The 21,928-nt window shown below is 46.7% G+C and overlaps 1 protein-coding gene across 3 annotated transcripts in view; it reads right to left on the bottom strand.

The window, feature by feature from the left end:
* LOC117553729 (transcription factor HIVEP3) overlaps positions 1 to 21,928 on the bottom strand; it is a 50,096-nt gene that overhangs the window by 9,453 nt on the left and 18,715 nt on the right. Inside the window, exons 2-4 of one of the 3 annotated variants that reach the window (XM_034227778.1) lie at positions 14,173 to 14,218; positions 719 to 3,036; positions 190 to 473 (exon numbers count right to left, since the gene is read on the bottom strand). In XM_034227778.1, coding sequence (XP_034083669.1) covers positions 190 to 473; positions 719 to 2,708 — 2,274 coding nt within the window. In that variant the 5' untranslated portion in view covers positions 2,709 to 3,036; positions 14,173 to 14,218. Of the gene's footprint in view, positions 1 to 189; positions 474 to 718; positions 3,037 to 14,172; positions 14,219 to 21,928 lie in introns of those variants that run through there. The other 2 variants (XM_034227779.1, XM_034227780.1) reach the window with 2 other exon arrangements.

Here is a 21,928-nt window from a genome sequence, read left to right as displayed (position 1 = left end):
TCTGTCGCTCAATACTGGACTACCCAAAATGTTGTCCCCATTTGCAACTTAGACAAAGAAACAAAATACCAATTTCCCTTTTTAATCAATAAATGTTTCACCTTTATTTGAAGGGAGGGAGAAAACAAAGGTAATGCAATCAAACTGTGTAAAATGTGCAAACAAATATAGCCTTGTGTAATCCTATACCTTGGATGTGGATGCCGTCGCTGGCGGCGACACAGATGGCATATCAGTATCGGGCTCCACGGTAACAAAGATCTCTGGCACCTGGATGTTGGGCTGGCGGATCAGGCGAGATGTCGAGGGTGATGGTTTTGGCTCTGGTTGTTGTGTTTGCTGACTTTCTCTGAGGTCTGGTTTCTGACTCTCCGTGGACATGCTCTCCTGCTTCTCAAAAGAGCTTGTGTGTTGGATGACAGACACACCCTTCCTGTCCTGCTGCGGCTGTTGTTTTGGCTCAATCTGAAAACCTAGAAACAAACCAAAGAAAACACCATTCCTTTATATTGGTATACAAGCAATTGTCTATAGTGTAGTGTCATTTCCCATAGTAGTTCTTTGACTTTAATTATGTTTATTAGCATTTTTGAAATAATTGTTTGGTCATTCACATTTCTAAGATTTTAAAGAGCATACAAATGAATGATAGCACAGAAGTGTTGCTAACACAGGATAATGTTGTTATAATTTGATCTGCAGGGCAACATAAACAAACCTGAGAGGGCCTGGCTATGCTCTGGTCTGCTTGGCACAGGGTTGAGGCCTGCAGAGTTTCCTGAAGTGGCTACAGATCCAGGGCTGGGAGGGTCCTCCTCTAGACTTTCCTCTTTCCTCCTCTTCCTCACCGCCATGGCCAGGGCTCGGAACTTAAAGTGCATCATCATCTGGGGACGATCCTCCCTGCTTGTTCTACTTGTTCTACTTGTCTCCCTGCTCTCTTGTTCCAGCGTTTGCTGTCTTGAGCACATGTCTCTGTGGGCCTCATAGCTTTCACTGTGTTGGAAGTGGGCCCCGCATGCTTCACAGTCCAACAGGCTCTGACTCTTTAGCTGTTGTTGTTGCTGCCTGGCGGAAGAGGAAGAAGTGGGGTCAGAGTCTTCTAGCATGAGCTCAGCTCCCAGGGGAACTTCTATGGCAGGCTGGCGCCTCAGCATACGCTGGACATGGCCAACCCTTATGTCTGCTACCACTGCTTGCTGCTCATCGAAGGACTGGCAGAGACGGTAACCTCCGGGAGACATGGTGCCGCAGCTGGGTGGCTCTCCTTGGCTGGTAGAGGATGGCATTGAGTGGCTTCTTAGCAGAGGCGCCCCTGACAGCTCCTGGGTTCCCGTTGGATCTGCCTCAGGATGTTGAAGGTGCTTCAAACCACTGGGGCCAGGGGCTTCACCTTTGGGATCAAATGCGTAGGGATCTTTAGGGGTGGTACATTTGGGTGATTCCATGCTGCTCTTCCTGGACAGAGAGGAGCGTCTGGGCTTCACACTGTCAATCTCACGGGTGTCCACTACCGCTTCATTGATAGTGATGAGTTTAGTAATGTGTTCTATTACTTGGGTTTTGGGTACAGCGAAAGTAAGGCTCTTCTCCTCCCTTCCTGAGGATGAAGAAAGTGAAGTATGAGGCTGCTGCTGATGGGGACTGCGCTGCTGCCCTCCCAGCCTTCCATATTTACCTAGAATAATTTCTGCGTAGGTTTTGGCACTGGCACTGGGAGGGCTAACTTGGGACAGGTCAGTGCTGCCTGACCCGGAGAAGTAGCCAGACTCTGTGCTTCCCCTACTGCCGGGGCCCAGAGAGGAAGATGAGGTGGAGAGGGATGAAAGACGGTCATCTGAAGAAGTCTTCGGGCCACGTTTCCTTTCACTAAGCCTCAGTGCCAGCCTTTGCTTGATAGCCTGAGAGTCTTCAAGCCTCTGGCTCTCCTCTGAGCCTCCCAGCGGCTCCTTACCACCTTTTCTCTGCTGGCCCAACATTACCTTTGAGGAGGACTTCCTATGTTGGCCCGTCTCTTCTTCAGACTCAGTGCTTTCTCCTTCTGTGTGTTCTTCAGGGTCTTCTCCAACGCCACTGCCCTCTGGTCCACTCAAACTGGGCTCATCACGACTGGACGATAGCCCCGCTTTAATGCGATGGGCATGGGACTTGCGGTGCTTGTACAGGTTGCTCTTGGTCTTGAATGAAAAGCCACAGGGGGCACAAGGGTAGGGTCTTTCTCCCGTATGGGAGCGAATGTGTTTCTGAAGAACGCTTGGCTTGGCACATGGACGGCCGCAATAAGTACACACATATTTCCCTGGTTTTTGGGGTTTCTTTTCCCCTTTTCTGGGTGAGCTGACTCCTTCTGGGTTGTCTTGGCTGGACTGAGATGGAACCCCATGAACATGCTCACCCGGGTTGGAGGAAGTAGTCAGGAGGGATGAGCTTGATGAGGAAGCTGGAGAGCAGAAGCTGCCTCCTGAGGGACCTGCGCTGTCCGAATTCTGCCATGTTACCGCTTGCTGCTGCTGTAACCGAAGCAGAAGGTCGGAGCGTTTGGGTTGGCGATTTTGCAGGCGGCCCAAAGCTCTGTGTGAAGGGCGAGGGGTAGGAGGCTGCTGGGGCTGCTGAGGTGGGACAGATCCTAGAGAGGATTCAGCAGTCTCATGCTGCTCTTGCCTTCCCGAGCACTCCCCATCAGCCGGACGGCTGGGCTCAGCCTCCATAGAGTGGGGAGGAGGCCTCACAGACACACACGGAGGGGCTCTCAGAGCCTCATGGGGCCAACCGCATGGCAGCTGAGAGGTCAGAGGCAGGGGAACATCGACGACTGTAAATTACAATGGAGGGCCTTTTTGAGTGTGGGCCAAGAGTTATTCAAGAGGACCAAATGAGGCATCATTAAAAGATGCCCTGGAGCTGCACGGCTGCAGGTAAACATGGATCATGTGTCTGTACAAAGCAGCTCTGCTTCTGTCCAGCCTCAGCCATTCTGAACAGTCCTCCCAAAGTCTTCTCTGCTTTTCCTTTGTTGGTTGTCACGAGTGTTTGTTTCTGAAAAGAAACACAGAAACATCTTTAGATTCTTAAAAAAAGATTTGGTCACAGAGATTAACAGCATGCAAAAGTACTGTAAGAAATGCTTCGCTTTACAAATAAAAAACAGGAATACAACTTTTTCTTAGACGAAACAAATTTAAAAGGGCCCATGTCATGCTTTTCCGGTTATTACCCGTCCGCTTGTGTGTTATGAAGGTTTTTTTGCAGTCAAAAACCCTCAAAGTACACCCTGTAGCAAGTAAAACTCTAACACAGAAAAGACCTGTCTATGCTGCCCCAGAACGCCTCGTTGGAGATTTCTCTTTTTCCATTGTTTTCTTCCTGGGTTCTCTGACGTGTGAACACCCAAATCAACAACAAATGACCCAAATGGACAAATCTGCAGAGCACCTCACATACCAGGATCCCTTGGCTAACTAACAGGGAGTCCCCATTGACTGTCTTGCATAGAGCTCCCTGAACGCTGGTAATAGACGAGTTGGCATCGCGGAGAAATGCTCTCCGCAGACCCATTCTCGCAGCGTTATAAACCTTTTTCTTACTCAATATCAAACCACACTTATTGTTTTTACTTCGGCACACAATCCTGTAATGATTATTCAAGCTCCTTGACGTCTAAAGGTTGCTAAAAAGCCTGCCATGCAGTCTGAAAAAGAGTTATGTTGGTAGGGCAGGAGGCCAAAATCATTAGTGTCCTATCAAACTCCCTTATTAAGAATTGCCCCTACATATCATACTATGACAAATCGGGTTACATTTCAGGCGTAGTGTTGAGCGAGGTCAGTGTTTTAATGAGCACATTATCAAGGTAATTGCATCATCAACATGTTATTGCTTCTCGTCTGTCCTGGCTTCAACTCTTAATAAGCGGATAGTGTGCAGTGATTCAGGAGACAGAGGCACAGCTGCTGTAAATCTATTTAGAAATGTGGGATGAAGATGTTCTGTTACTGGCATGGTGATCTCAGCTCACAGGCATATGTGTATTTCCACATACTGTACACACACTTCTTTCAAATTCCCTTCAAATTAAGACTTTGGGGCGGTGGTGGCGAAGTTGATAGGTTCTTGGCTTGGCAACTGGAAGGTCACCAGTTCAAGTCCCGGCAAGACCAAGTGCTACCGAGGTGTCCCTGAGCAAGGCACCGTTCCCCACACTGCTCCCCGGGCGCCGTTCAAAATGGCAGCACACTGCTCCTAACACTAGGATGGGTCAAATGCAGAGAAACAATTTCCCCACGAGGGATTAATAAAAGTCCATCTTAATCTTAATCTTTGACTCTAAAAGAGACATATCTGATTCATATCCGACCCATGACTGGCCCAGTCTGCAGGAGTCAGAGCAGCTCACGGCAGAGAAGACCACAGTGTCAAGGCAAGGAGTCAAAACAAATGTTGGAAATATGGCCTATCCTTATCTGATCTGGCACTTAGGCCAAAGGGGGTAAATGGAGGGGGAGCTGTTTTCTAGTGGATAAAGGGATTTGACACAGCAACTGCATTTCAGCCTCAGCCCCTCACACTCTGCTGGTATACAGGCACCAGGGTTCAGTGTTAATGAGGGCTGCTTGTTATGAAGCCTGTAAAAAAAAAAAAAAAAAACTTTTATCAAGACGGATGTAGTGTAATATTTCCCACTCACACACTACTACAGAGCTGTGTTTATGAGGTGCCAATATAGCTGATCACAGAGACTAGCGGGCGCGACAAAATCTCCCCTTTTATCAAGATGCATGTTCTGTAATATTCCCCACTTACTACAAATCCTGTGCTCCGTTTCAGCTCCAGACACAAGATTCTTGTATTGCGGCCAATCAAAACACATTCTGGGAATGGATGGGGCTAATCATAACATTTTCACTGAGCAGCCATGCCCAACTGCTGACAGTCCCAGCACAGGCTCATCCAGAGCATCAATCATCGCCCAAGACGTTGACACTATTTTCTCCCCCCTCAGACTCTGCAGATCAGCGATCACTGAAGGAGGACGCTGCGTGTGTTCACCTCACAGCTGTAGATCTCTGTGATGGTGCAGACAGCGAGCAACACCTCTGATATTAAAGAGGAGAGAGGATAACAAGGGGTCGGTACGGATACAGAGCTAATGCAGAATCTGAGGGGTAATAGATAGAAAATGTATAGATGATATTATATGCAGATAAAGTATGGGTAAGAAAGAGTGCAGGATGACATGAGAAGAGGTGGGGAAGATAGAAAAAGACTGAATCAGTGATCCAGTGGCTGCAGACTGCAGCTCAAGGTGCCTGCGATGGCAAGGCAGCATTGACAGTTTTTTTTTTTTTTAATGAGCCACACTTTTGCTCTCACAATATTTTTTTTTAAAAAAACACTTCACAGTCAACCTTCATTAGAGCCAGTTTACAGTGGAGGGTAAAAAAAAAAGGAAGAGAATCAGTCTTCCTCTTGGAAACAACTTGACAGATTCTCGGCTCCGTCTCCGCGTTCCCCCACATCTGCTGAGGGCAGATAGTCTGTTGAGTGTGTGTTTCTTTGATTACAACAGACTTTTACCATCAACACACAGCAATTAGGCAGCACAACAAACTGAATCAACAGCAATTATAATTCACTTCTCTGTTTTCATTTGCTCATCTTCCACCTTTTCAAATGTACAGGAAGACTTTTGTATGTGATGGCAGCCCTTTTCTGAATCGAGCTGTTGAGCCAAAGAGACACATCACTCGCTGGAGTCTGCAGAGAGGTTAGATAAAGAGGGAATGGAGCCCGCCAATGGTGAAGGAGGTTTACTGAAGTAAAAGAAGAAATGGTGTATAAAAACCTCAGATGATATGTTGGATTGCATTAGTATTTATTGGAAGAATGAATGTGTTCACTACTTTAATGTTGAAGCCGGTAATATATAAAAGTATTGGTAGTACTTGAGTAAATGTATTTAGTTAATGTCCACCACTACAGTTCGCTCAGTTTTTATATCAGATCCTGACTGACAAGAGTTGATCCTTTTACATTTTAGAGATACAATTGGATGAGAACATCGCTGGTTGAACTTGTGACGTAGTAGAAGAAGAAGAGCAGGAAGCATGACGTGCGAATAGAAAATAGAAGGGTTGAGCAGGAGGGAAAACACAAGGACCAAGACCAAGTGTCCTCCTCAACCCCGCTGTAATAAATGTCTTTGCTCATGTAGTCAGTTATCAGAGTGTACGTTTAATGATCTTTGGCATAGACGTTGATGTGGCCCTTAAACAGGGCGATGTGGTTCCCAAACGGATGTTGTGACAACCATACATTATTTATTGCAATATACAACTACACAAAAATAATGACTTTTTAATTTACTATATCCGTACTTTGTAGGTTTATATGTACGTAATCTGCGCGACTTGTGCGTCCACATCTCCACGTGCAGTGCTGCATAAACATGGCTGAGTCAGCGATAACTTTCGAGGGGTGGAGGTATGCCCATTATTTTGAGTTCGTCCGAAGAATAGACAGGAATGTGATGGTGAGGTGCAAACTGTGTCCAGGCCAGAAGCTGTTATCCTCTGCTGGAAACACCACGTCAAACCTCAACAAACACCTGCAAAGAACACATGCTAAGGTGAAGCTACCGCACACGCTATTTGTTTGTTTATATCACGTAGTCTGTTCTTCTTCTCTGTCTTCCGGTTGTTGTCTGTTTGGAATGACAAATACACACTACCGCCGCCTGCTGGTAAGGAAAGTTATTGCCACTCACGCATGCGCAGTTCGTACGTGCTCGGCAAGTAAAGTAACGAGTAAAGTAACGAGTTACTTTATGTAGATAGTAACGAAGTAGTGTAATATATTACTTTTTAAGTAATATGTAATATATTTTTAAAAAATAGTAACGACCCCATCTCTGGAGTTGGCGTTCTCTACTCTGATTTACATGAAGAACAACAGGAGTTCACGGCTCTCTGTTGAACAGGACTTGCGAGTGGCCCTCTCCTCAGTGCCACCAAGGATAAAAAAATTCTGAGCGCCCCGACAGGCACATGTATCTCACTAATTTGTAAATCGGCAAAATATTTACAATAGCACATGTTTCAATGCTGATTGCTGAAATGTTACATTTATAATTTAGTTCAGGACCATGGACAATGCAGCTTCCTTGCATTGACAGTTCTCTGTGCAGAATTTCTGCTGAGTTTCCTTTGCCTCATTTTTAATTTTGTGACCTGTCTGGTTTAAATGAGTGTGTTGCTGCTTTGATGAAGCCTAATTTGATAAAGTTTCAAATTAATTTCTGAAATATTTAGTTAATAAATATTTCATGAGTAATATAGTTGTCTTTGTCACATTTTATTTGGCATTAGTAAATAATTATGCACATTTACAGATATTTTACATGATATGAGTGATAACACGTGTTATAAGGGCTATTTTTGCACAATAGGTGTGCCTTGAGATTTTTACTTGTCCTTTGGTGTGCCTTGGGCACAAAAAGTTTGGGAACCACTGAGGGTTTTTAAGGTTGGGGAGGGCACTGCTTACATTATTCATGGCAGTCTAGACTGCCAGCTCTGAGCAGGGGAAACACAGAGTCAAGGACTTGCCAGGAAGAAGGAAAGCCTGAGTCTAGCCTACATTAAACCATACATGCACCCCACAGCGCACATACAGTGTACAGTACTCCTCTCCCCATAGCCACGAACACACAGCAGCCCTGAATCTGCTGCGAGACGTCAGACCAGCCAATCAGAAGCCGTGCCCTGAGGTGACCTACCCTGCATACACTCATCCTCCTGCTGTCTGACGACGGGTTTTCCTTTCTCATCATCCTCATTCCACAGAGATTACTTCATCAACGGCAACTACGTATTACGTGCAACACTTTAATGCTCTATTGGCTCAATATAAATCAGTTGAGGATGTTAACACTTGTGGTGAAGCACACAGGTTATATACATTTCTCTCACCTTATCGATGAGCAGTCTTCACTCTGATCTATTTTTAGGCTGAGGTGAGAGCGGGAAGCCACTGATGCGGATGTTAAATGCTGCTGTTCTTTTGATTGAAGATGTCAGATGAAAACCACAAAGCTAATATTAGACGGAGTAAGTAAATGACAAATTGTGAACACACCCTTCTGGTTTCCTTATTCTGTATGTAATTCACAGAGCAGTCTCATATGCCGGGATTTGTTGTGTGAACTAGTTTCTGGTGTCTGTGCCTAAAATGTGATTAAAGACCTGGTCCACGGAGAGAAGAGGATGAGTGAGGAATGTGTGTCGATGCAAAGGTGCTTTGTCAGCAGAAACAGACACTGATGCAGGTATCTGCGGGAGCTACTGCACACACACACACACACACACACACACACACACACACACAACCACACACACCACACACACACACACACACACACACACACACACACACACACACACAACACACACACAACACACACACACACACACACCACACACACACACACCCACACACACACACACACACACACACACACACACACACACACACACACACACACACACACACACACACACACACACACACACACACACCTCCTTCCATCATCTCCGCTGTGTCTATTAAGTCCAGCCGTTCCACTCCTCAAACTAGAAATCCCATTAAACAAACAGTTTGGATCAGATTCTGCTCGATAAGTCGCGCAGCAGCTTTGCAGCAGTTTTACAGTGAAAACGTCATTATCATGCACAGGAGAGTACAGCCAGGCAGAGTTTGTGTTCATTTCCTCATCAATACCCAGACGCATTCATGCAGCTGGTAATGGTGGAGAAAAATATGGGCTCAACCTTAAATTACCTTGTGCCCTGAGAACAGAGAAACCCTCTTAAGTGCTTTAAAAAAAATCTGCTGTCATACCGCTCCAAATGCAGGCAGGCACACACACACACACACACACACACACACACACACACACACACCACACACACACACACACACACACACACCACACAACACACACACACACACACACACACACACACAACACACACACACACACACACACACACACACACACACACACACACACACACACACCACACACACACACCACACACACACACACACACACACACACACACACACCACACACACACACACACACACACACACACACACCACACACACACACACACACACACACACACACACACACACACACACACACACACACACACACACACACACACACACACACACACACACACACACACACACACACACACCTCTCTCTCCCCCCATTCTCTCCTACTGGCGGTAGCCTGGTGCAGGTTCCCATGGAAACCAGCCTACTCTGAGCAACGGCAGATGGAGAGGGAGCTGGAGGTCTAAATTTATCTCCCAGCATCCTTTCTGACTACAGACGCACACTGGCAGCAGGAAGTGAAGAGGGGAAAAGCTTGGTCTTGGCGTGCATTGACAAGCTGGCATGACCCTCGACATCTTAGTGTCTTAGTGAGGAGCTGCTGACCTCACAACAGATTAACACATACTGTAAGGTTTGCGAAGAAAGGAACCGCAATGAAGCAATACAACATATTTTACTGTACAGGAGGCTCACCAGCATTCCTTGAGTATAAGGTAAACGGAAAGTTAAATCATAGGACACCACCAAAAACCAAGCTGTCAATCAAATAAATCCTGCTAACCAATCACAGAACCGCAGTTTGGTTTAGGGGTAAATGACTGGAAAAGAAAACCTGGAGAGAGCGTAAAACCTCAAAGGCCAACGCTCACACTCACCCAGGGATATCACTGGTGTCAGGAGAAGTCGCTCGCTAAGGAGAACGCCGTCTGAAAAAACAGCACATACCAGAGCTCTCACTCACTCTCCCTCAGCGCCGCGCGGGATGCATGGGGATAACTGCATCTCTGAGGCGAGAGGTTACAGGGAAGGATTTCACAGGGCTTTGATAAGACTGGCAGTTGACAAGCGTTGCAGTGTTCCCTTTGATTAAACACAAGCCAGTGAACTGCAGGTCAATACGGGTCTTTGAATCAAACATGAGTGGCACAGCAGAGCCGGGTAATGCACACCTCAACGCCAGGACAAGATTGCGCTGAGAGTTTTTTAATGATATCCCTGGTAGTGGAAAATTGGCTCTTTTTGGTGACATAATCAACTGTAAAAACACACTGACCACAACTTGAACTAAATTGCAGGTTGCCAGGTTTTCCATCATTTATTTAAGGCCAGGACCTTCATGGATGGATATCATCTTTTTTCTAGTCACTTAGTTTGTCAATTTTAGTTATATGGTCCAACCTCTCTGAAGAACCAGCACCTTACCGTGGTAGAGAGGTTTGTGTGCCCTGACCTGGGGGCTGTGTTGTCTGGAACCTTGTGTTCCTGGTAGGGTCTCCCATGGCAAATTGGTCTCAGGCAAGGGGCCAGACTAAGATTGGTTCAAAAGACCTCATGAAAGACGATACAAGAAGTGAGGATACCCGGCCCGGAGGAAGCCCGGGGTCCCCTTCTGGAGCCAGGCCCAGAAGGAGGACTCGTCGGCGAGCGTCTGGTGGCCGGGAAACAGCGATGGGGTCGGGTGCGCTGCCAGAAGGGTGGCAGTGAAAGCGGAGGGTCTCGACGGACCAGACCCGGGCGACAGAAGCTGGCTTTGGGGACGTGGAACGTCACCTCTCTGGGGGGGAAGGAGCCGGAGCTTGTGCGGGAGGTGGAGCGTTACCAGTTGGATCTGGTTGGGCTCACCTCTACGCACAGCGTCGGCTCTGGAACCTTACTTCTGGATAGGGGTTGGACTCTATTCTTCTCCGGAGTTTCTCAAGGTGTGAGGCGCCGGGCGGGTGTGGGGATACTCACAAGTCCCCGGTTAGGTGCTTCATTGTTGGAGTTTACCCCAGTGGACGAGAGGGTGGCCTCCCTACGCCTGCGGGTTATGGGGGGGAAAACTCTGACTGTTGTGTGTGCTTATGCACCCAACAGCAGTTCAGAGTATACAGCCTTCTTGGAGGCCCTGGAAAGAGTCCTGTATGGGGCTCCTGAAGGGGACTCTTTAATCTTGCTGGGAGACTTCAACGCACATGTGGGCAATGATGGAGACACTTGGAGGGGCGTGATTGGGAGGAACGGCCCCCCTGATCTGAACCGGAGTGGTGGTTTGTCACTGGACTTCTGTGCTAGTCATGGATTGGCCATAACAAACACCATGTTCGAACATAAGGATGCTCATAAGTGTACGTGGTACCAGAGCACCCTAGGCAGAAGGTCCATGATCGATTTCGTTATCGTATCATCGGACCTGAGGCCGTATGTTTTGGACACTCGGGTAAAGAGAGGGGCGGAGTTGTCAACTGATCACCATCTGGTGGTGAGTTGGGTCGAGTGGCGGGGGAAGCCTCTGGATAGACCTGGTAAGCCCAAACGTGTAGTTCAGGTGAACTGGGAACGTCTGGAGGAGGCCCAAGTTCAGGAGGCTTTCAACTCACACCTCCGGCAGAGCTTTTCGGGCATTCCTGTGGAGGTTGGGGACATTGAACCAGAGTGGTCGGTGTTCAAAGCCTCTATTGCCGAAGCCGCGGCGGGGAGCTGTGGTCTCAAGGTCCTAGGTGCCTCAAGGGGCGGTAACCCTCGAACCTCCTGGTGGACACCGGTGGTCAGGGAAGCCGTCCGACTGAAGAAGGAGGCCTTCAGGGATTTGTTATCCCGGGGGACTCCCGAGGCAGTTGCAAGGTACCGACAGGCCCGAAGGGCAGCAGCCTCATCCGTGGTCGAGGCAAAGCAGCGGGTGTGGGAGAAGTTCGGAGAAGACATGGAGAAGGACTTTCGGGCGGCACCAAAATTGTTCTGGAAAACTGTCCGACACCTCAGGAGGGGGAGGCAGGGAACCATCCAAGCTGTGTACAGTAAGGATGGGACGTTGTTGACCTCAACTGATGGAGTGTTAGGGCGTTGGAAGGAACACTTTGAGGAACTCCTGAACCCGACAACTCCGCCCTCTATGTTAGAGGCAGAGCTGGAGTATGACGGGGGATCAACACCAATCTCCCGGGGGGAGGTCACTGAGGTCGTCAAACAACTCCACAGTGGCAAAGCCCCGGGGGTGTATGAGATCCGCCCGGAAATGGTGAAGGCTCTGGGTGTTGAGGGACTGTCATGGTTGACATGTCTCATCAACGTTGCGTGGAAGTCGGAAACAGTACCGAAGGAGTGGCAGACCGGGGTGGTGGTTCCCCTTTTTAAAAAGGGGGATCAGAGGGTGTGTGCCAATTACAGAGGCATCACACTACTCAGCCTCCCCGGGAAAGTTTACTCTAAGGTACTCGAAAGGAGGGTCAGGTCGATTGTCGAACCTCAGATTGAGGAGGAACAATGCGGATTCCGTCCTGGTCGTGGAACGACGGATCAGCTTTTTACTCTCGCAAGGATCCTGGAGGGGGCCTGGGAGTACGCTTATCCGGTCTACATGTGTTTTGTAGACTTGGAGAAGGCGTATGACCGAGTTCCCAGGGAGTTACTGTGGGAGGTGCTGCGGGAGTATGGGGTGAGGGGGTCTCTACTCAGGGCCATCCAATCTCTGTACTCCCAAAGCGAGAGCTGTGTCCGGGTCCTCTGCAGTAAGTCGGACCCATTTCCGGTAAGGGTTGGCCTCCGCCAGGGCTGCGCTTTGTCACCAATCCTGTTTGTAATATACATGGATCAGATTTCGAGGCGTAGTCATGGGGGAGGGGGTCTGCAGTTCGGTGGACTAAGGATTGCACCACTGCTTTTTGCAGATGATGTGGTTCTAATGGCTTCATCGGTCTGCGACCTTCAGCCCTCACTGGATCGGTTCGCAACCGACTGTGAAGCGGCTGGGATGAGGATCAGCACCTCCAAATCTGAGGCCATGGTTCTCAGCAGGAAACCGATGGACTGTCCACTCCAAGTAGGGAATGAGTCCTTACCCCAAGTGAAGGAGTTCAAGTATCTCGGGGTCTTGTTCTCGAGTGAGGGAACAATGGAGCGTGAGATGGGCTGGAGAATCGGAGCAGCGGCAGCGGTACTGCAGTCGCTTTACCGCACCGTTGTGACGAAAAGGGAGCTGAGCCAGAAGGCAAAGCTCTCTGTCTACCGGGCCATTTTCGTTCCTACCCTCACCTATGGTCATGAAGGATGGGTCATGACTGAAAGAACGAGATCGCGGATACAAGTGGCCGAGATGGGTTTTCTCCGCAGGGTGGCTGGTGTCTCCCTTAGGGATAAGGTGAGAAGTTCGGTCATCAGGGAGGGACTCGGAGTTGAGCCGCTCCTCCTTCGCGTCGAAAGGAGCCAGTTGAGGTGATTCGGGCACCTAGTTAGGATGCCACCTGGGCGCCTCCCTAGGGAGGTGTTCCAGGCACGTCCAGCTGGGAAGAGACCAAGGGGTAGACCTAGGACCAGGTGGAGGGATTATATCTCTTCGCTGGCCTGGGAGCGCCTTGGGATCCTCCAGTCAGAGCTGGTTGATGTCGCCAGGGAAAAGAAAGTTTGGGGCTCTCTGCTGGAACTGCTACCCCCGCGACCCGACCACGAATAAGCGGGAGAAGATGGATGGATGGATGGATGGATGGATGGATGGATGGATGGATGGATGGATGGATGGATGGTCCAAAATTGGTCTCAGAGGGCTTTACCTCTGAGTAGAGAGCTATCTTAAGACCCTCAACTCAGATAAGGAATAAATAACACATTTCCAAAGGTAAATGATCCTGATTCGAATTAAAACTTGTTTTCTTGTTTCAAATTTTAAATACATCTGCAAATTTAAATCCTTGTATCATCATGTGCATATAATTCAGTTCCCTTTGTCATACTAAAACGAGCAAGGTTTCGTTAAGCAGAGTTTTTGACATTCACAAACTTAAATCCTTTGACTTGCTGTACAAAATACTAAGGTTTCAAACAACACATTTGAAATAATAAACGATCCTGTGTGAAACAGCTACAATAACTAAATAACTCACTTGAAATAGCTGACAAGTAAAGTAACGGGATATGTAGGGAAAGAGAGAGGGGAAAAGACCAAGGAGAGAGAGGAAGACAGAGATGGATTTTAACCAGAGAGCAAGACAGGGAGAGAAAGAGTGAGGAGAGGGGGAGGGGCATGCAGAAAGAGAGAAAATGAGAGAGAGAGAGACACAGACAGTTTAAATTACCTGACAGCGCAGTCTGGTCTTCCCCCTCAGAGATGCTTCACAGGCACTGTGAGACAAGCAGGGAGAGCCAGAGAGTGAGAGCGGATATGACTGTTTGAGTGGGTGTGTTGCCGAGAGAGAAAGAGAAAGAGGGAGGGAGAGACAGGCTGGGGGTGAGGCAAAAAAAAAGAGTGATGGAGAGAGAGGGAGAGGGAGAAGACAGTGTATAAATGTTTCCACTGTACAAATGCAAGGGGAGGAAGAAGATGCGGTAGCAAGAAGAAACTAAAAGTGACTCTTATTCCCGTAACATCTCCAAAAAAATCCTACCATCCTATCTGAAACAACAGTATGGCATCAATTGTCACGTAACTGAAGTGCACGACTGCCAAAAACATGCAACTACGGATTAAGGACAAGAGCTGATGGATAGGATTACAAACAGGTCTTACTCTGGGTTTTCCCCTGTCACACACAACCCTGAGGGCGATTCCTCGCAATGATCACCTTCAAATCAGCAAAGTTATCCTATTGTAGTGGCAGATTAAGAAAAAACACAGCCAGCTTCTTCCTCAGTGACAACCATCTGCCTATGTGAACATGTCCCATTTACTTCACCGTGCTGCCCCCGCATTACGCAGAACTCGGGTTAGGCCTATCAGCCGTGCAACACGACAGAGAGAGGAGGGAGAAAGAGAAAGAGAGAATTGAGAATGAACGGAGGTCCTGCTGTTCCATAGAGCTTTGCCTCACTGGCAGAGCACAGGAAGTGTGAGTCACACGCTCTAAAATAAACACACTCACACAGCGACGAGCCGGCGCACAGAGCGGGCGGATGGCTGGGCTGCTGATCAGAAGGAACGTGAATCCTCACAGGCCGGCAACACGTGGTGGCATGTGGGGCCAGATGATGGGTCAGTCGAAAAGGAAAATATGTTTTTCCCCCTCTCTACTTAATCGATTATATTTCTTCTCCTGGTGTGTTCACATGGCCCCTTTCCTTTCTCTTCTGATCTGCATTCCCTCTCTTATTTTATTTGCTCCCAGTCAATAGGAGTGTTGTTCAGGACTGGGTGATAACCCCTGGCTCCATCCTGCTGCTGGCTGACTGCTGTAGGGGACTGCGTTGGCCTGATGCTGGGCTTCTCTCTCTCAGAGAGGCTCCGAGGCTCTGTATTGTGTCTGCCTGAATGTGCTCATTGTCACCCTTTACAGCGCGCACCTTCTATACTGTACTTCCCTGCGAGGGACCTTTGCCCATCCGTCATCCCTTTGTCCTCTGTTCTTCAGACTGAGGGCTTCTGACAGGAAGGTTGGGCCTGGGAACAACACTGCCACTGTGGCGGTGATTGACAGGAAAGTTGCTCTACACAGACGTAACGATTAGCGAGGCCGGGGACCGGGCTGCAGACACACAATCTGGTTAGAAGCTACAGAGAGCTGGGACGTATTGAGTTGAAAAGCCCTGCAAGCGACAACAGAGAAGATAATAATGTTGTGCTGTGATCAAAATGGGAAGTGCAACCATCACAAAGGAGTTCAAATCAAGGTTTCGTGATGCTCTGATAAATGTCACCCATGTGCTGCTCCAATGGCCCCAGGCATGTCAGGCTCAAAATATGCAAAGACGTTGTTATTTACGGTAAAGGGAAACAAGGGCTCCCCTGTGGTATGGTCACATGAAGCAATTTTACATACTTGACACACACACACCCAACTATACGATATAATGCAGAGGCAAGCAACACCTAAAATGCACACATCATGCTTTATAATAAACTTCATGTTGTTTTGGAGAAGCCGCAGACTATAATTAAAACCAATTGGGTGGTTTGGGCATTTACAGACAACCATACAGATGACATATTTTTGGACTTTCACCCTGTAAAGTGCAGTAAAATGGGAGTATTCAGAGAGAGTTGTCTCTGTTCTGAGGGCAGATTATTTCAGACGTGTGGTCTTCCAGTAAACTGATCCCCTCTGTCCATAAGACTGTGGTATTACGACCACCTAGTGTATGGAAGTCACTGTGGCTAATTTTTGCTTCTCTTGTTTGTATTTATTTGAAAGAAGCAGACCTAATCTACCCAAAGTGGGCTGAGTCTTCTGGGAAAGCATGGCAAGACACTAAATCCAAGTAATTACTCTGGTAAATGTAGCTGTATCATCACTTCATTCTCACCCCATAAAAATTCTCTTATTTGGCATAAAGCGCCCAAAGTTTGACATAAACCTTGGCACTTTCTTCAAGTTTAGTTTGAGCAAACACCATGACTGGAGGACACCAGTAAACAGTGGAAAGGGACTGAGTGTGTGTTATTTAGTAATCAAGTAAGCATTGGGCAGCTAATGTGATAAAGCTGAAGAAATATTTTTGAAACAGGTGCAGATACGATCCCGATGATTCCAAAAACCTTACTCTTAGTCATGCTTGATTGAATAGGAACTTTGCCTGGATGGATCTGTTTATAACTTACAAAACTATGGTTGAAATAAGTAAATATCTGATCAAATAATGAGCCAGTACAAACATATGTAGTAACTGGTTCAAACTCTCAGCACATTTAATTGTGATGGATAAGGCATATTTAAATATAGAAAATGTACATCCAGTTTTACCCAAACTAACACTGGCAGATATGGTGCTACTAGTGGAGAGCGACATGCAACCAGCTGGCCTGCTAATGGAGTAGAGCATGCAAGTCTTTTGTTAATGCCAATCGATAAGTATCCTCGGCAGATGTGATATCTGATCCTGTAAAACACTGAAAGACTGACCACCCTCTGTTTCACTCAGCATCTCTCTCTTTTTCATCTCTAGGGTTTTCTCTGCCTCTCTCCCTTCTGTTTTTCTCTGTTTCTCCGAAACACATAGAAATTCACAATTCCCTCATTGCAGCCACTCTCCCCCCTTTACTTAGTTCTCAATTTCAGACTCACAACACACTCATTATCTTTTCCTTTTCCATGGTGCTGGGGCATTAATAAGCGCCACTGTCTTCATATGCGGAGTAAACTTCATGTATATTATGAGGAAGGCTACCAGGAAATCATGTCTCCAGGGTTGCTGTGGGTAGTGATTATGGAAAGGGAACTATAATATAATATAGAGCAGATAATATATCATTAGCAATTTGCGACAGTAGTGTAAACCCAACTATTATGGTTTATACAGTATAAGTGTTTTCTGAGTCTTTAGCATTAGATCTGATTCACTGCCGCAAAGGCAAGATGGTCTTCTGACGTGATGAAGGAAACAGATTAGGGAAGGTAGTGAACAAACACACTCGGGGCCTCGTAGGGAGTTACAGTAAGAGAAGTGAAACAGATAATGTCAAAGGAACCTCATCTGCCTTTGGACAGCCCGACAACAGACATCAAAACATTCACGAGTGGTGTGCAAATGAAATAAAAGGGTAACAAAGCATGGGGGGAGGTGGACTGGGAGTGGATAAATATAACTGAGAACTGACATTTTCGAAAGCTGTCCTCCGTGCGCCCACAAGATTCAGTGATGCGTGGATGTCAAGATCACAGCGCTAAATCTCCCACGCAGCTTATTGTGCCCGTCGTTCACAGTCGGCTGCTTTGTGTTTGCTCTCAAGTCATGGTGCAACTGAAAAGAAAGGGCTCAAGGCAGATACACATCTTCAGCTAAGGTGATTGGAGTGGAGACAAGTTAAAGCTCAACCTCAGCCTTTTATGGTGGTTGAGGATGGAAGGTTTTGTTACCATCCAACAATGGAAACCTGATTTTATCTGCACAGATCTGCCTCCCCATTGTGGAAAATGACAACTCTGTGTCAGTCATTATTAATTATACGACATTTCAGTTCACCCATGTGAGTTTCCCCAGTGGGATGGGAATGCCTGGTTCCTTGTCCATCAGTGACTCAGTAGGTAGGGGCTTGGACTGTAAGCCGTAAGGTCGCCGGTTCAAGTCCCAGAATAGAGCTAAATATGGAGTGAGGACTTCTACTTGGAGAGATCCCAGTTCACCTCCTTCGCCCTGTCATGGTGCCCTTGAGCAAGGCACCGGACACCCCCCCCCCACACACTCTCCATTGCTCCCCGGGCACTGTCCAATAGCAGGTCACTGCTCCTAGTATAGGATGGGTTACATTTAGGCCCCGACCGCACAAGGACGAAAACGGTCGTTTGCGTTACTGTTTAGTGTCATATAGACCAGGCCTATTCAACTAGCGGCCCACGGGCCGAATCAGGCCCTTCAGAACTTTTTTCAGGCCCACAAGAGGTTGCCTGCAAATCGACATGGCATATGTGTAATAGCATAAATAAAACTAATGTCTGATCACACTATATCCAACGATGCGGCGAAAACGCTGGTTTTTCCATTCATTTGAATTATTTTGAATCCGTTATTTTGCCTGCCGCGCTCTGCTCATTAAAATTGTCATTGGCTCAGTCAAACTCACGTTACACACTAGGTTCGCGGGCCACAGAGAAAGTACTTAACAACAGCTTCAAGATGTCTCTCTCCAAGCCCAAGAAACGTAAAGTTGATTCGGAAAATCGCCAATTCCAGAATGAATGGACTGACAAATATGTATTTACTTTGCCAGCCGCAACAAGTAATAAACCGGTGTGTTTATTGTGCAACGAAAGTATATCCGTGATGAAAGAATACAACGTGAAGCGACACTACAACTCAAATCACGGCTCGTTTTCTGCCAGTTTTCCCGTGGGCTCAGAAGAACGGAGAAGGAAAGTACAGGGACTGCTAGCATCATTTGAACGGAGTCAAGTGGCTTTTAGTCGCTTTTGCACGGAACAAGAGAGAGCTACAATAGCATCCCTGCGAGTAGCTTGGACACTAGCCAGACAGAAGAGGCCCTTTACCGACGCGGAGACCGTTAAAGAGGGCATGCTTGCTGTCATCGATGAAGTGGTTATTGACCCTTCAGCCATTAAAAAAGTACCTCTCTCAGACACAACAACACTTCGCAGAGTGGAACTACTTGCAAAGGATGTGTCGGGGAAGCTTTTGGAAAACCTTCGAAAAGCAGAGTTTATATCAATCGCTGTGGACGAATCAACTGACTGTACTGACATGGCCCAGCTGTGCATCTATGTGAGGTTTTTCGATGGAGTTCGCTTTAGGGAAGAACTTCTGGGGCTTATTCCGTTGGAGGGACACACTACAGGTGAGGTTATCTTTCAAAAGATAGTCTCGTTTTTTAACGAACGTCAACTGGATTTAAAAAAAAGTGTGCCTGTTGGTCACTGATGGCGCTCCGGCTATGATCGGCAGAGTGCAGGGGCTGGTGGCGCGTCTATCTGCCATAGCCCCACACATGCAGTATTTACACTGTATTATTCATCAATCTGTGTTGTGTGCAAAGCTCAGTGGTGATTTGAAAAACACCATGGACACTGTCATGAACATTGTGAATTTCATTCGCTCAACCTCCAGCCTACAACACCGCCTGTTCCGTCAGCTGCTTGCTGACACGTTTGCTGAACACACGGACTTACTCGTCCATAACGATGTCCGATGGCTCAGCAAAGGAAAGGTCCTGGATCGTTTCTGTGAACTCCGCCAGGAGATTGTGTCTTTCCTTCGCACGTGTAAGCACACACGAGCTACAAACCTCTTGGAGCGCATGTTAGATGAACAGTTTATGGCAGATGTTTACTTTCTGTGTGACATTTTTGGACACTTGAACACTTTGAACTGCGAACTGCAGGGTCTATCGCTGATTTGGTTGAAAAACTTTGTGCCTTCAAGACAAAGCTAACGATCTTCAAAACAGACCTAATGATGACAAAACTGCTGCACTTCCCAAAACTCTGTGCATTTATGACCACATCACCGGGAGCAAACATAACGCCAGTCATGACAGACTTCATGACAAAATTGACTGATAACTTTACTGACAGATTCCAAGGCTTCAGCATTCCAATTGAGGTATTGCAGTTTGCTCGTGACCCGTTTTCCATCAAGCTTGATGCAGACTTCTGTGTAAAAGTAAAAGAGGTAATATCTTGCATTGATGAGAGCCTCTTTCAGATGGAGCTGGTTGATGTGCAGTCTTCCTTTGCTTTAAAACAGCTCCTGCAGTCTGAGGGTGTAGTGGACTTTTGGTCTAACCATGTTAGCCAGTATCAGTACCCCACAATGAGGAAGGTGGCCTTGCTTATACTGACAATGTTTAGATCTACCTATACTTGTGAGTCTAGCTTTTCTCATATGAATGCCATCAAAACAAGGGCACGTTGCTCCATGACCAATGAGAAGTTGCATGAGTGTCTCAGGATTGCTCTTACCACTTATGAGCCAAACTATGCTGAAATAGCTAAATCAAGGCAGTGTAATTTCTCTCACTGACTCAAACAGGCTAAACATGACAGAAGTATAATGCATGTATGTATGCAGATCTGTTTTTATGGTCATTCATTTTATGGTCATTCAAACACGCCTACTTACTGTTTCGAAAAATGTAAAAAAAAAATCCAAGATATGAATGTTATTGTGAGTCTGATGGCTATTGTTTTACTATGTTCTATTTGCATTTAGTATTACATTTTATGGACGTGTGTTGTCTTCAATGCACCTTATGTATGCTTGGAAGTGTTGAGGATATTATAAACAGGGCTACTTACTGTTAATGTGATGAATACTGTTTTATTATATTCATCTTGTTTTGTACATTAGTGGACATGGAACTGTTGGGGAAAAAACCTCATGTCTCCTTAGTTTTAAAGATGCAACATTTTGCACTTTTGTGTCAAGCCTTGTAACCAAAGCTTTCCTACTTTTTTATGGACTGGTTGCTTTCTGTAATGATTTATGTTGATACAATTAAAGTTAAAAAAGGGATGCACTTGACTAGTTCATTTAATGTATTAGTATCTATTAACACTACTGTAAGCAAGAGTTATTTGTAGTGATTCCTTGACAAAGTATTGTGTGGCCCACAAACCCCATGTGATTTTCCTATTTGGCCCACTTGCTAATGAAGTTGAATAGCCCTGATATAGACCGTTCGGACACACGAGGACGACCGAATACGGCACTAAATGACTGCGGAAACGATAACGGGTCCCAAGGTTGATAGAACGGCATACGCAACGCTCTGGGGGGTCAAACGGCTCCGTGTGTGCGCCCTATACGATCATTTTCTGATAATGATGAGGCAATAGCCCCGCCTCTCCCCACCTCTGCTGCTCACCCCCTGCGTCAAAGTAAACTGCACACTGAATTCAGATTATTTATCTTTCTCTCGATATGGACATACACGAGAGTGAAGTCTAATCTGACAGGACGGAGACATGCAGCTCTGCTCACCTGATGCAGCGGTGAACGGAGCAAAACACACATTTCAAGTCAGATCATCACCCTTAGCTATTTTAATTACCTCTCAAACTACCTAAACTAGTTATAAATATGTTTATTTTTTACTGTCGGCCGGGTCACTCATTACTGGATCAGCTGCTGCATGAGACAGACACTGACGCTGTCAGAAGAGAGGGAGGAAAAAGAGAGTGTATTTTATTATTATATTATATAGAGTCGTTATTCATTTGTTTTAAAGCTCAAAAAATAACAAAGAAGACCTTTGACCGGCACTTTTATAATTTTGTCCGGAAGATTTCAACTTTAATAGCCTACACGTTGACTGGCCGTTTTCGTTCACTATGTGTGCATGTATGTGAGTGTTTCACTATTCTATCTATCGTTCTGCAGCTGCTGTACTGCATTCAGGGTGAAGCTGCAGCAGGTACAGCGAGCATGACCTGGCGTCAAGCCTATCGG

Source organism: Gymnodraco acuticeps, unplaced genomic scaffold, assembly GCF_902827175.1.
Source record: "Gymnodraco acuticeps unplaced genomic scaffold, fGymAcu1.1, whole genome shotgun sequence".
NCBI classification, from domain to species: Eukaryota; Metazoa; Chordata; class Actinopteri; order Perciformes; family Bathydraconidae; genus Gymnodraco; species Gymnodraco acuticeps.
This window is presented reverse-complemented; position numbering and strand designations above follow the sequence as displayed.